The sequence below is a fragment of the Erpetoichthys calabaricus genome, chromosome 5 (assembly GCF_900747795.2).
Source record: "Erpetoichthys calabaricus chromosome 5, fErpCal1.3, whole genome shotgun sequence".
Lineage (NCBI taxonomy): Eukaryota > Metazoa > Chordata > Cladistia > Polypteriformes > Polypteridae > Erpetoichthys > Erpetoichthys calabaricus.
The window spans coordinates 8,503,252-8,517,951 of record NC_041398.2 but is presented as its reverse complement, the minus strand read 5'-3'; the positions used below and the strand labels follow the sequence as shown (position 1 = coordinate 8,517,951).

At 39.8% G+C, this 14,700-nt stretch overlaps 2 protein-coding genes and 1 long non-coding RNA gene across 3 annotated transcripts in view; 2 read left to right on the top strand and 1 right to left on the bottom strand.

Moving 5' to 3' along the window:
• Positions 1-14,700, top strand: part of LOC114641540 (tigger transposable element-derived protein 1-like) — a 769,935-nt gene that overhangs the window by 58,352 nt on the left and 696,883 nt on the right. Inside the window, exon 2 of the mRNA XM_051927830.1 lies at positions 7,373-7,885. Within this exon, the coding sequence (XP_051783790.1) occupies positions 7,474-7,885 (412 nt within the window). The 5' untranslated portion in view covers positions 7,373-7,473. The remainder of the gene's footprint in view (positions 1-7,372; positions 7,886-14,700) is intronic.
• LOC127527844 (gastrula zinc finger protein XlCGF7.1-like) overlaps positions 1-14,700 on the top strand; it is a 196,757-nt gene that overhangs the window by 48,889 nt on the left and 133,168 nt on the right. The window lies entirely within an intron of this gene.
• LOC127527872 (uncharacterized) overlaps positions 1-14,700 on the bottom strand; it is a 330,327-nt gene that overhangs the window by 294,807 nt on the left and 20,820 nt on the right. The window lies entirely within an intron of this gene.

Sequence of the window (14,700 nt, the reverse complement as noted above, 5' to 3'; positions counted from 1 at the left end):
TCACAAGGATGTGTATTATTTAGTTTGTTGTACTGTTTTTCCTTCTCAGTTTTATCTTTTAATTTCTGAACGGGTCCTTGACCCGACGTTACTTTCCGGGCTTTGCCGAGACATGCCGAAACCTTCCAAACGTTATCTTCCGATTCTCTGTCCTCAAACTGCGGTGACGTCAGTTCTGACTTGGAGAAGACTTACTTGCCGAGACCGCCCGAAACCTTCCGAAAGTAATGTTACGAAGTCAGTCCTGAAGCGTCACTTCCGGGTCTACAAAAGCGGGTCTCAAACTGCGGTGACGTATGGTGTTCTGGCTCTGCAAGTGGATAGTATTGGGATGAGGGGGCTGACCAAATCGGCAGCTGACTGCGCAGATATCAATGACGTCAAGACGCTAGCGTGCCTCAAAATCACGTGACAGGCGCATTTCAAACAAGCATCATAGCGGCGCTTCGGAAGCTCAACACGTCAGTATCCAGCTGCCGATCAATAGTTTGCTCTTATGAGAGCCTCGAGCTCCGATTTCTTCGCGACCATAAGATCAAGCAAAGGTGAGATAAAGTCGAACGTGGGGATTGCGTACAGGTGGGAATGCCAAAAGTGAGGAAGATCGCGACATGCTGAGCGGCTTTAGATTTGAGGAGGTGCCTGAGGCCGCGTGGTTCGCTTTTAAGTGTTGGGGATTGAGCGCTACGTGGAGGAGGATGAGGCGGCACCGCAAATCGCACCTTCACTAGGTTATTGTGGATGACGGGTGTCGCGCACTTTGTTTTGCAATTGCTACGTTGATTAATTTTCCGGTCGGTGTCCCGTGAAATGTAATGCTAGATCTGACTTGGCGGAGGCACTTTAACTCGGGATTGCTTCTGCTCTCTTCGCGCTCGTGCACTTTAACGCACCGCTTCTCCTTTTGATTTCGCGCATGCTCCGAACTGTGCTGTTCGTCGGGCACGAGCATGTTCAGCCGCTCGCTCCCGCACGGCCCCGTCGTTCATTTCTGATTTTTCTCGAGCTCTGCGTGTTCTTTGTGTTTTTTCCTTTTTCCTCTAAACCCGTCATCGGTAAACTCTGTTAAAGAGGCGTCGCACTATGTAACTTCACAGGGCGCGTTCAGGTTTCATTTCCAGCAGTTTGTCTCATACTGAGACCCAATAGAAATAATTAAAATGATTTCATTTTTTGTATTTTCTTATTAGGAAAGATGCTCGTGCGGTTTCACTGTAACAGGGAGAATTTGATTTGTTTATTGGGAAATAAAAATACAAAAATTACACAAGCTAGTGATGCTGGGGTGATACAGTAAAATCTACAGCTGGCATGGCATTACGAGTACATTTTTGTGATATTTGAAACGGTATTGTTTTATTTAATGTCTTTTATCCTTTACAACTGCTTTCAGTATTTCTATGTACTTTTATTCTTTAGCTTATTAGAGATGGCCGTGTTAAATGAAGAACAGGACTCAAGCCAGGGTAGTGGTGAGCCCATCAGGGCTGTTTGCATCCAAACATATGAAGCCATATAAATGTGAAAGCTGCAGAGCTCATCAGAGCCGCGACTCGACTATTATGGGCTGGAGCTCAACTGTCTGTCCTCATTGTTTAAAGTGGCAGTGCCGCCTCAGGGACCTTGATGAGCAGATTCTGATGCCCATGTTGGTGAATCCCTATTGAGCCCGCTCCTATCTTGCCCCTCAGACCCTCGTGCCACTAGGTGGTCTTTAGGTACGATTCCTGCTGAAGTCCCTTTTTAAAGGGCATATCCATCTTATGGTTTTCCGCATCCTGAAACGCTCCATTTCTTTCCCAGCTGCTTCTTTCTTCCTGCTTTGCTGACATCTCCATGATTTCCACACACAAGTCCCATAGTTGCAGTTCATTTGTTTCTGGTTCACCTTGCAGTTTATCCACACTTCTGTGTCAGCAATGCTGTCAGGATCAGTAAACTCTAAATTATACCATTTTATGCTTTGCCAGCCCAATCTAATACTTTATCTGTATGCCACCATCTCTGTCCACAGATCTCACAGTTTGCCCCTTTTTTAGACAAACACAATGACTCTGTCTTAACCTGTGAGTTAACTTCAACATTGACATCTTCTACTGAGACTGAAGAGTGAGAGTCTCCTTCTCATCTCGTCTTCATTATCTGATGTAATGTTAGATAAATCTCTTTCTTCATCTCTCTCACTGCTGGTGGTATGTCGATTGTCACCTTTACCATTGACTTTACGTAGTCTAGAATGGTGGGCCCTTCCAAGAGCACCTCCATGTCTGACACATTTCACAACTCCATCCTGTCCAATGACATCTGCAGGTCCCTTCCATTCTGCACAGTCCACTCTTTTGTTGTCCACTTTGTCTCAGATGTATCATTTTCAGAATTAACCTGTCTCTGGAGCAAGGTTATTATAGTTTTGCCTTTTTATATTAGTTTTTATTTCTATATTTTTTCTGACCTTACTTGGAAATTCAGTTTAGTTTTAGTTTTCCTTCATCGTGTATTTTTAGTTTTAGTTTAGTTTTTATTTCACAAAGACATTTCTATTTTATTTTTATATATATTAGTTTCAGTTTTAGTTTTAGTAATTATGACATGGAGCGCCTACAGAGTTAGTTTTGTGTCACAATCAGACAGAACTGTACACTTAACAGATTTGGATATGAGTTTAATGTTAGTGGAAGCTTACTACACCACATAGTTTATTATCTGGTCTTGCTTTTGTCTGATAAAAACAAGCATAATCAAAACTAGACACTGAGTATGAACAATTTTACACAATTTTATACTTTTTAAAATATTTTCTCATGAAAATCACAGGGGCTTAGGAAGAACAGGGCTCTTAGACTTGAATGAGTGTGCTGACCCCACCTAGCTGTATTGAGGGAAACAAAGAACAACAAGCATATAGTGTGAAGGTTAAGGGCAGTGAGTCTTGAATAGAACACCATAAAGGACAGTAAACCCATAATGAGCAGAGCAAGAGCAGGTAATAGGAGTACGGATAGGCATAAAACAACAGAGACAGCGTCTGAGATTAAGAACAACATATACATTATCTAAACCTGTTTATCCAGAGCAGGATCACAGGAAACCTGGAGTCTACCACAGCAGGTTTGGATGCAAGGCAGGAAAAATCCCTGGTATGCAATATGTATGATAAGGCTGATGTTAAGAACAAAAAGAATATGATGATTTCAACTATCTATTTTGAGAGAGGGGGAGAAAAACGTTGAAAAAAGGGAGACAAATATTTTAAAATTCTGCTAATGGATTACTTTCACAATATCAGGTATTTTGAGTTGTGAATATGAACTAAAAAAGATAAATTAATAAATATGGAATAAATACAAAAACCCATTAGTATGTTTAGTTTTTCATCACTTGTCAGACTCTCTACCTTTGTTTGTATCGCTTTGTTGTTAAACGATGTTTTAAAGCAAAAGTGATTGATCAGCAACAATATGCTGATCTTGTATGATGACCTAGTCAGTCTCGATCAGTGCTGTTTTATTTTCAACAACCGAGAGTGGTCTCCTCGAGACTTTCTTGTATACTCAGATATGGGGATGGATATTTGAGGAGTAAACCGCAAGACAATGATTATATTTTTATATTATGTACATTAAGGAACCATCAACAACAAATCAAATTAATAATATATTGAACAATTATTATAAAAGTAAAATTGAATAAATCGGACTCTGCAGCTGTATTAAAAAAATAAATCGAGTATGTGTTTAAGTAAAGTACCACTTCCGGGTGATGGATTTGGCCCAAAAGTTAATACAGATCTATGGTGTAACAACCACATGCCGAATTTCATCCATCTATCTAGTTGCATTTTTGAGTTATCGTGTTTACACACACACAGACACACACACAAACACACACACGCACGTGCGTACGCACACAATTCCAAAAAATAGTATTGTTGGACACTGGTTAGTCTATAACGTCAAGATTCATCAAAATATCGAGGTCGAATTTTTTCATGATTACTATACTTTCTCTATACTTCGTATATGAGAAAGTAAAAACGATTTCTCCTTTGCGAAGAGGCAGGTGAATCGCTCTCAACAAAAAGCAAACACCTGAGAAATAAACTGAAATGTTATTCACTCGTGATTTTTCTGTCCATATGGTAAACATTTTGTTGACCAGTACATTCTGATTTCAGCCGTTTGAATTACATCTTGATATACAACAAGCACAAAGAAAGGCGGCACGCATATCGCTTTCTATTTCACACGCTTTATGCACCCGCACTCAGCTTGCTCTGTCACCGCAAATGCTGTGTGAACAGCTGCCCTCCGTCACCAGCCACCGTTCACTGGATGAATATGTGCGGGCGGTTCGTGGTGGATGACTTTCTGTTTTAGAGTTAAAACTTACAAGGGTTAAAGACTAACGGCAAGAATATTCATTCAAAAACGAAAACTAAAAATATTTTAGTAAATTATTATTTTATTTCAGTTAGTCTTTCCAGCTACTTTAATAGTTTCGTTTAGTTTTAGTTTTTCATTTCGGTTTTGTTAATTATTTTATTTCAGTTTACGAAAATGTTTATTTAATAATAGTTTCAGTTTTGATTTTAGTTTTAGTTAACTATAATAACCTTGCTCTGGAGTGCTCTCCGGATTCGATCTTTCTCATTCCCCACCATTATCACTAAGTAGTTTCTGAGGAGCTCCATGTACTCTTATCTGAGAACGAATGAATGAATTGTGTCACAATTTCTGATGGTCTCTTTGTCTTTACAGCACTTCCTGCACTGAAACGTGTGAACGTGTCAATGATGTGAAGACCCCGTACTCCTGTTTGACGTTCATTTCCATCTGTAGCCGCAGTTTCATTGTATTCATAGGCTAGCGGCAAACCAACAGCTGCTCTGAGTTTGGGTTTGCTGTATTTCAGGCGAGTCTCACAATTCTCAACAATTTATTTAAGTAAGGAAGCCCACTCTGCCTCTTTGTTTCCTGTGCAATGAAGCAGTTTGTGTAATCGGTCCAGTGAAGGAGGTCCACATTGGAGGTGAAGGTTTAACAAAGCCTTTTGCTTCTCTCCTGTACTCCTGTTTTCTGAGACTCTTAGAATCTCACGTTCACAATGCTCATCATTTTTATTTCTTTATCTGAGATGCTCACACAGTAATGAGCAGAGCTAGTTAATTCAAGAGTCACTGGCTGACTAAACATCACTGCTTTGTCATTTTCATTATATAAAAGTGTTCCTGCCCTTTTTAAGGACATTTTACTGAACAACATTGGCATTTCAGCTGGCACCACTTCTGTTTCAGTCCCACATCGTGTCTCTCCAATCTTTACAAGAATTTTTACTCGTTTGGTGGAATACACAACTTTGCCACCTCCAAATATGAAAGCTCTGCTGCTTGAAATGTTTGAGTTCTCATCTTTTTGACTTCATTCTGGTCAGGCTGATTAATGTCGTTGTCTAAGCATTTCTCTCCATAGACTGTGAGTGTGCCAGTAGAATCAATTAACGCTAATCCTAAAGATTCGACCAAAACACTAAATGTGTCTGAGTTTGATTCCTTTGTAAATGACGTCATGTTTCATTCTTCACACTCCTTTATATTCCAGTCTCCTCTGTTATTATCACCTGTTCATTTATTTTTGTGTAGTCTTTAGCTCAGTGTTCTGATGATAATGCATTTTGATCTCCTACCATATTTGTCTAACAGATTATTGCCTGGCAATGGTGACTTCTTCTGGCTGCGTTGAAAATTCCACCTATTGTGTTGTCTCTGACTGGTGAAATACGCAGTTTCATGTGTGGCAGTAATGCCCATTGTCACCAGACTTGACTTTACTACAAAAATTCTTATTGCGCAAATTCCTTTGAGGCAAAAGTGAGTGCCATCCATGCTGTTAATGCCAGCTGCCTTTGGTTTGTATCTAAACACGCCGTGTCCAGCAGCTTAAAAGCTCACACAGCATCAGGACAGCCATGTTATATCTACACATGCAGGTCACTCCATGTCACATCATCACACTTATGGACCTCATCGTCACAATTTTTGACGAGACTTGGCCTGCTGATTTGGTCATCTGAGTGATCCATGGAACTGAAATTGCACGTGTCTTGGATCAACAATAATGAGATTTAAGTTCACAAAGTTTGAACACTGTGCTGGATTAGGACTTTGGCTATTTCTACATAAATATAAGTGAACAGAAATGGTTCTCATGTCGTTTTAAAGCTTTTTTCCAGGTCTGTAGTTTGTGAAAATACTAAGCTATCCCCAAAATGAAAAAAATGACCATGTTATGAGTGATTATAATGTTAAAATTTGAATAGCAAGAAAACCTAAATTTTAAAATTGGCCAATGTTTTCACTAAAGCTACATTTTAATGTGATGAACATCTCCAGAATATTTGGTTTTGTTAAAATCTTTGATGATGAGGTCCAAAAGTGTGATGATTTCAAGTGGAATTACCCATCAGGAGTATCTCTGCTCCAAATTGATGATCTAATCCACCATAGAAACTGCACTCGCCCTTTTAACTCTAATATCTGAATATGCCTCATAGTTACGATCCTTTTTCTCCTTTAAACACAACATCAAGCCTTTCTATTAGAATAGTCACACCTTCATCTTTGTTCAGGTCTTCTGCTCAAATTGACTTCTCAATGCTGTCCCTGTAAGCGACAGTCCAACCCCAAGTGCGTGTTTTTTATTTCTAAGTTCAGTAACCCGTGTCCATATTAAATCTTCATTTTTCCAGCTCTCGTATGCCTTTGTCTTGTCAAATGCAGGCAGGATTCTATAATTAGCAGCCATCCTCTACTATGAATGTTAAACTTAAATAACAACACAACACCTTTGATGTTAGCCACACACTTTTTATTCTTCTCTCCCATAAAACACACCCGTCACGAGTAACCTCCTACAAACCCACTCTCCTCAAACCCTGAATGTCCTGCTCTCAGTCGGGATGCAGTCCTGTAATCCCACAAATAGGCGCACAAATATAAGATATAGAATATAACAACAGAATGAAGCTCCCGATGTGCAGTTCAAGTCCAGTGAGGATATCAAACAAAGCCCTAAATATGACGGCTTTAACAGACCTGCCATTGCTGTGTCCAAACATGATGGTGCCGTGTAGATAAAGTGTTGTCATATCTACATGGTGGCACTGAAATGTATGCAAATCCCCTTTAATGAAGATCTGCAGTACACTTTGATCACATCTGAATTGTTTGATTTATAATTTTAAACTGTGAGGCACAGGAGGAAATTAAGTAAAATGTGTCTTTGAACCAAACCTCATGGAGGGCACTGTGACCCTGAAGTGTGCTCATTATTTTTCCTCACTTTATGAAGTTAATTTTACCACTTTTTTTTCACAGGGCTTTCCCATTTCACATGGCCATACACTTAGGTGTCTAATGGCCTCCAGCTCAGGGCTGTCCATGTGAGAAGTGAATCAGAGAAGAATTTCCCACAGAGCATGGCCTCTGCCAAAGAAGATGGCGTGGATAAAAGAACGGTGGACATTAAAGAAGAGGAGTGTGAGCGGCTCACACCAGAGGTTGTGTGTGTGAAGCTGGAGGATCACGAAGAAAGAATTTCAGTTTTTAAAGAGGAGGAGTGCAAGGGGGTGACTGCTGCCATTAAAGCTGAGGATTTGAATGATTTTTCCATTGGTCTTGAACTTCAAAAGCATGAAACTGAGGATATTTTCAAGCAAGAGGCCTGTGAAGAATCTCCATCCAGTTTACAACCCTGGCCCACTAATACGGGACGACTGGCTACACAGGAGAATTCTGCAGAGCTGAAATCAGAGTTACTGGAGTCTGAAGAGAAAATCACTGAGAGAAATGAGAGAGAAGGTGAAGAGTCACCTGGGAGAGTTGGAATAAGTGAGTAATGTGATTAAATATAAAAGAAAGAGAGTGTTTATAATTCTAACAGTGGGTTGCTTTGATGTTTTTAGAAGATTGAAATGAGAGTGGAAAACACGGTTAATTGAACTTGGATAAAGACCACCTGCTCGGGTGCTTGATAACAAACAATAGGTTACCTAATAAATGATAAATTATATTTTTTCGTATTCACCCACGTTTTTTTTAAAGTGTTAAGCGCATGACTTGAACATCATGAAGCTTTGACTGAAGCTGTGACGTACATTAGGCCAACAGCGCATTACGTTCAATGAGAATATCAAAAAGTCATATTTGTTAAAGACATGTATATTTCTTAAATTGTGTGACAGTTAAAGCAGAAATGTCCAGAAAAAGAATTAAATAAGTATGAATAAAATCCTCGCCCCTGTGCACTAAATAAGAGTGAATTTGCTCAAGCCAGTGCACAGGGGTGAGGATTTTATTCATACTTATTTAATTCTTTTTCTGGACATTTCTGCTTTAACTGTCACACAATTTAAGAAATATACATGTCTTTAACAAATATGACTTTTTGATATTCTCATTGAACGTAATGCGCTGTTGGCCTAATGTACGTCACAGCTTCAGTCAAAGCTTCATGATGTTCAAATATGTGCCTCATCTTTCTAATGGTAATCTCGTGCACTTTGACGTTAACAGTGAGAAGAGCTACCTGTACAAGCCATGATGACATTCATGGGGTCTCAGGGTCTTCTTTCAGCATCTTGAGTTCTGCTCTCAGCCTGAACTTACTGGGGCAGCATGGCCTGGACAAGTTGGCAGTGGTGTGAAATCTTCACTTGGAGATGATCTTGGGCCCTTCAATCTCCCACAGTCACATCGGGTCAGTTTGGAGTCACCACTCCACTTCACCTGCATGTTTAAGGGGATGAGGGGAAAAACCAGAATAATGAGAAATGCCATTCAGAGCCCCTTTGTAGAACAACTGTGGGCAGGATTTGACCCCAGGACACCTGACCAATAAAGCAGCTGTGCTAAACACTGTGTCCCCATAACACAAGCGGATATATTTGTATGTTTATTTTTTGGCCAGATTAGGTTCTAGAGGATGTAAATATCATCACATACATTACAATTAAGAAGAGAAATCCTAAATTCAGACACATTACTGGGTAGGAAGGCTCTGATCAGAGTCTTTAGAACTGATATTGATCTGCTGATATCAATAATACCTTTTTTCTTCAAAATAATAAATGTATTTTTAACCATGCATAAACTTCACATTCTATAAATAAAGTGCTACTGCATACAGCATACACAAAGAACATTTACCCATAATGCACACATAATGGAATAAAAACAAGCTAAGCAAAACAAAAGGCATGTCTTCATCATACTTCACATTTCTAACCAAATAAAATGTTCATTTAGATAGCTGTAGCAGTCTTCTCTGACAAGAAGAAAATGAGACCGTCTTGGTGAACCCTTCAGGTTCTTATCTACAAATATAAGCATCTCTGCATGTTCTGAGGACAGTCTGGTCCTCCTGTCATCCACGACGTGTGCTGCCGTACTGAACAGACCCTCACTGTCCCCACTCGTATAAGGAGGGCACAGGTAGGACGACGACTTTTATTGGTCCCCCAGAAAGCCAGTGGACCAGCATCTCTTGTGGTATGAGGTTCACAGAGATAAAGATTGACCTCTGGTGCTGCTGACTCAAATTATCGTTTTTATCTTTATTGACAATTTCTTCATGCATTCTGCAGTTCTGTTAGCGTGGAGTTTCTTTGGACATCTCGGCTGTCGTCTGTCACTCTGAATGCGTCAGTGTGGTCGAGACACCGTCACTAAGCAGTTTATGTGTTTGAGATTTGCAATTATGTGTGAAACACGTGTCATTGTACCATTGTTAATTTGGGGAAAAATCATTATGATAATAATATCTGTTACAGAATTTGTAACTGTATAGTGACTATTCACACTCAATGCTTATTATGCCTAATTAGTATTAATATTATTTTTTTAGGTCTAAAAAGTAGGCTCGTATCATTCTACCAAACAAGCTAATAAGAGGGCTGATTACAATTTCTAACAAATCGACGTCCTCTTGATAACAATTTATATTTATGTACCAGCTCAGTAAAACTCTTCATCCCTTTCCTCCCATCTACTTACACATTCACTGATAGGGTAATTAAAGGGATTTTAGTCAAAATAGCTAATGCCTGGTTAATTAATTATACACATAAATCTATCAACAAACACTCACTGGCATATGGAATCGTGGATCTAAATGATCAAGGAGGTGACATCTTCCAGAACTGAACGTGATTGCTTGTCCAGGCTTTCTGTGACTGCAAAAACAGTAGAATTCGTAAGTCTTTGGTGTTCTTGCTGTCAGTATTATAAGGTTGAGTTTTCTTAGTGCCGAGTGAGAGTAGGCGACTGAGCTAGACTAAGTTTGCTGGTCCCCTAAGCCTTTGAAGAGCTCATTCTTCACACCAGTCCCTTTTGTGTTGACTTCTCAGATGGTGAATAAGGTTTGTATTGTTGAAAGTGTTAGCAGAGAATCCTCCATGACTGACTTCTTTTTGCACAAATATTACAAACCGCAAATTTGTTATCTCTTGTATGAAGGCAATAAAACTGTTAGACTGGCAAGGACGTGTTTCTGTATTTTGGTATAGTTGGAACTTTGTCTTGTATACATTTTATCATTCAACAACATATGTTAACATCAACTAATTTGCTCATCGGTCAAGTCATTTGGAGTGAAAATTGTCTGATTTTTGTTTGTGATCGACTGATCAGATCAGGCCTGTCTTTCACATATGAGAGAGAGGTGGAGAAATTGAACAGACAACAGCAGAACATGTAAAGACCACACATGGATTGGCCAGACCATAAATGGCACCTCAGTGTGAGTAAGGAATTCCAACCAGTGTGCCACCACTTTACTTGAACTGTTCCATCTATTTTTAAAGGTGGGTACTGCTTACGAATTTGGACATCAAACCCTGAAATTGCAGGTTCAAATTCAGCTATTGACAGCATGTGACCTCAAGCAAGTCACGTGACCTGTCTGTGCTCCAGTTGGAAGAATAAGATAAATGTAACCAATTGTGTCTCAAATGTTTAAGTCACCTTGCATAAACATGTTACGATAAAAACAATAGTTAAAATGTTTGTGTTCTTTCAGATTTACAGAAGAATGGCAGCTTCTCTCCACCTTCATTTGGTCAGTCCTCTCTTCAATACAATGAGAATGGTATAATGAAGTCAGAAATGGGATCAGAGAACCTGACAGCAGCCTTTTGGCAGTGCAGTTCTATCCCTGCTGCTGGAGCTACACAGACAGAAGCCATCAAAACTGATCAACAGCAAGTGGAGGAAGAAATCCAAATTCACACTGGAAAAAAATGTTGTTTGGAATGTGGCAAACAATTCACACACAAAGGTGATCTTAATAAGCATATGAAGATTCACACTAGAGAAAAACCATATTGTCATGAATGTGGAAAGTCTTTCTCAACGAGATACAGTCTTCAGAACCACATAATAAGCCACACAGGAGACAAACCTCATTGTTGTCCAGAATGTGGTAAGTCGTTCTCCAGGAGAAGCTCTCTTCAGAGACATAGAATAATACACACTGGAGAAAAGCCTCATTGCTGCCCAGAGTGTGGTAAATCGTTTTCATGGAGAAGTGAACTTCAGCGGCACAAAAAAATTCACACAGGAGACAAACCTCATTGCTGTTCAGAATGTGGTAAGTCCTTCAGAACGGGAAGCCATCTTCAGAGGCACAGAAGAATGCACACAGGAGAAAACCCTCATTGTTGTCCAGTATGTGGTACGTTGTTCTCAAGCTTAAGCAATCTTCAGAACCACAGAAGAAACCACACAGGAGAAAAACCCCTTTGTTGTGCAGAATGTGGTAAGTTGTTCTCATGGAGAAGCTGTCTTCAGAGACACAGAAGAATACACACTGGAGAAAAACCCCATTGCTGTTAACAATGTGGTAAGTGGTTCTCAAGCAGAAGTGATCTTCAGAAACACAGAAGAATCCACACAGGACAAAAAACCTCATTGCTGTTCAAAATGTGGTAAACGATTCTCATGTTCAACCGCACTTAGGTGCCACAGAAGGATCCACAATTGAGAGAAGCAGTACACCTGTTCTGAATGTGGTAAAGGGTACTCTTCCTGAAAAAGTTTTCTGAGACACATGCAAAGTCATATTGGAGTAAAGCCTGTCCCAGAAATGACAAATGATCTTTCCAATGGCTCCTCAAGCAAAAAAAAATGAAGGAATATCTTCTGAATGAGGTAAAGTTGAAAGTAGTTAATAAATACATAAGAATAGTGGAGAAAACACAGAAAGTGGCAAACAGATCCTAGATATAAGGTAACCTCAGAGCCACATATGAACTCACACTGGAATACAACACACTGAAATATAACACACATTTCACATACGGCAAGAATCTTCTTCAACAACTTATAGGTGCAAGAAAAAAGCCTTGTTGTCCTAAATGTGGTTGATGCTTTTCAGACAGCAGTGGCCTTCATAGTCATAAATGACTGGCCTACTTGTGGTAAGCCTCTTAGCTGTTCTGAATGTTGAAAGATTTCATGAAGGAATCAAACTGTACTGCCAGGACATCAGCCACACAGGGACTGATCATCTCTGCACCAGTGCTGTGACATAAGATGGTGAACAATACAAACACCAGACAACAGAATGAGGTAGCAACTGTACTGTGTGGTGATAACTTCAACCACAGAACACAACTGAAAAAGTTCAATGTAATAATAAAAAAATGGAGAAGTCAAATCAAATCCACAGTGCAGTGCCAACTACCAGGAGGTGCCACTGACAACAAGGGAAATATTTTTGTTTCGGAGCTTTGGAGATGGGGCCTTATCTGAGTAACAATGAACTTGGGATGTCATCTTATGGCTGACGCCTGGGCTGAGTGCAGACAGCCGTTCTTAACCCTGATAATGAAGAAGTCATTTAGTGACGTCAGCTGACAGCTAATGCTGTCCAATCAGATACTGGGGAGGGACAGTCGAGGAGGACAGAAGACTATAAAGAGAGCCGTCACATGACAGACTAATGTAGAGGGGCTTTATAACACTTCTACAGTAATTTAGGTTATCATTTATAAATGATAAGAGTCTTTACAAACCAAACACATTAATCAGCTGTGTGTCAAGGGTGAGTCCAAAAGTGGGAATTTAAGAAGATCGAAATACAAATAAAATGAAACATTCAGGGTTCAAAGAGAAATGTTTAAGACCTGAAGAGGGAGTCACAACAGCATGATAGGGTTAGCAAGGAGGACCACAGTTGTGAAGAATATCAATTAATGTGTAGAAGGAATATTATTTAAAATTATAATAATAATAATTTTATGAGAAATGGGACATCTTAATGAATGCAGAACACAATGAAAATGAAATGAACGGATTTTATTTTCTGATATATAAGAGAAAAAGCGAAGACAAAGCAGAAACACACAGGGATCTCTGCTGCCCCAGCTGTTCATTTGAGAAATTAACCTAAAAATATAACGGATGTCACTTTGCTCCATGTCAGTATATCCTGGTGTGGTGTGTGAAGGACGCTCTATACTCTGAATGTGTTGGATCAGGTTTCAGTTTGAGTTCAGCACCTTCTTCATATCGATACCCAAGACAACGTTTCTTCACGTCGAGACTACAAGCTGGAGGCCACAGGAGCTCAATAAACTCCAACAGCAGGATGGACGATTAGAAAGCTCTGCTCTGAGAGAGTGTCAGCTACACAAAGCTTCGGCTTCATTTACTTGACAGAAAACTCCAAAAAGCAGAAGTGGTCCCTTCTGTACCCCCACCACTGAAGGTCACATTTGACCCCTCACTACTTGTCGTTGGTTCACTCTGCTTGGACTTTCTGTATTTTGTAAGTTTATGTTTCATTTTTTGGCCACACTCTTTTTACATTTCATTTCATTGATGTTCTCTAATGTGTGAGTATAGCTTGACTTTTACAAGGACTTATCTAAAAAGTGTACATTGATCATGAAATGCAAGAATAAAGATTTAAAAAGTGGAAACCACAAAATGAAGAGGTGACATCGATTTTAATATGCTCAGTAGCAGAGTAGATGTGGACAAAATCAGAAAGGACAGCACAGAAAAAGCACGTACCACCTGAAAACAAAAGAAGAAAGCTGATTGGTGGAAAGAACTGTCAGTCACTTCTGAGTGGACTGTTGAGGACAGCTGTGGCATGCAGACTTCAGAGTTCATGTGTTTTTGATTTCAAATCTGTGACCATGCACTGAATAAGTCTGTTATTTATCAGTTAGCATGTTCTGAAACTGTAATGTCATCACAAAGATCACACAAACACGTAATGTGACATTTGTGACCAGTCACTTTTGTTGATTTTTATGGCACCATTCATCAGCCCTGTATAGAGTGCCACTTCCAGATCGGCAACCCCACTGCACCCCGTAGCACATTTGGAGTTTGGGACTGGAGCACAAAGTGGATGGCACTCTGAGAAGGACAGACTTGTAAGACGTGAACAAAGCCAGCTGTCCTCCCTGGTCTGTCTTCATTCAGAAGGACTCGCCTGAGTGGTGAGATTGTTCTGCGGCGCTCCTGTTAGCCGACATGTCATCGGCTTGCTTTCTGCGTTTCATCTGATAACAAGTAGAGTTAATCAAAGATGAGCCAGGCCTGTTACAGTGTGAACATTCTTGACATTTTGGTTTGCTTTAAATATTTTTTCTGCTTCTTTAATTTGAGTTCTTGGAGGCCTTGTACATTAG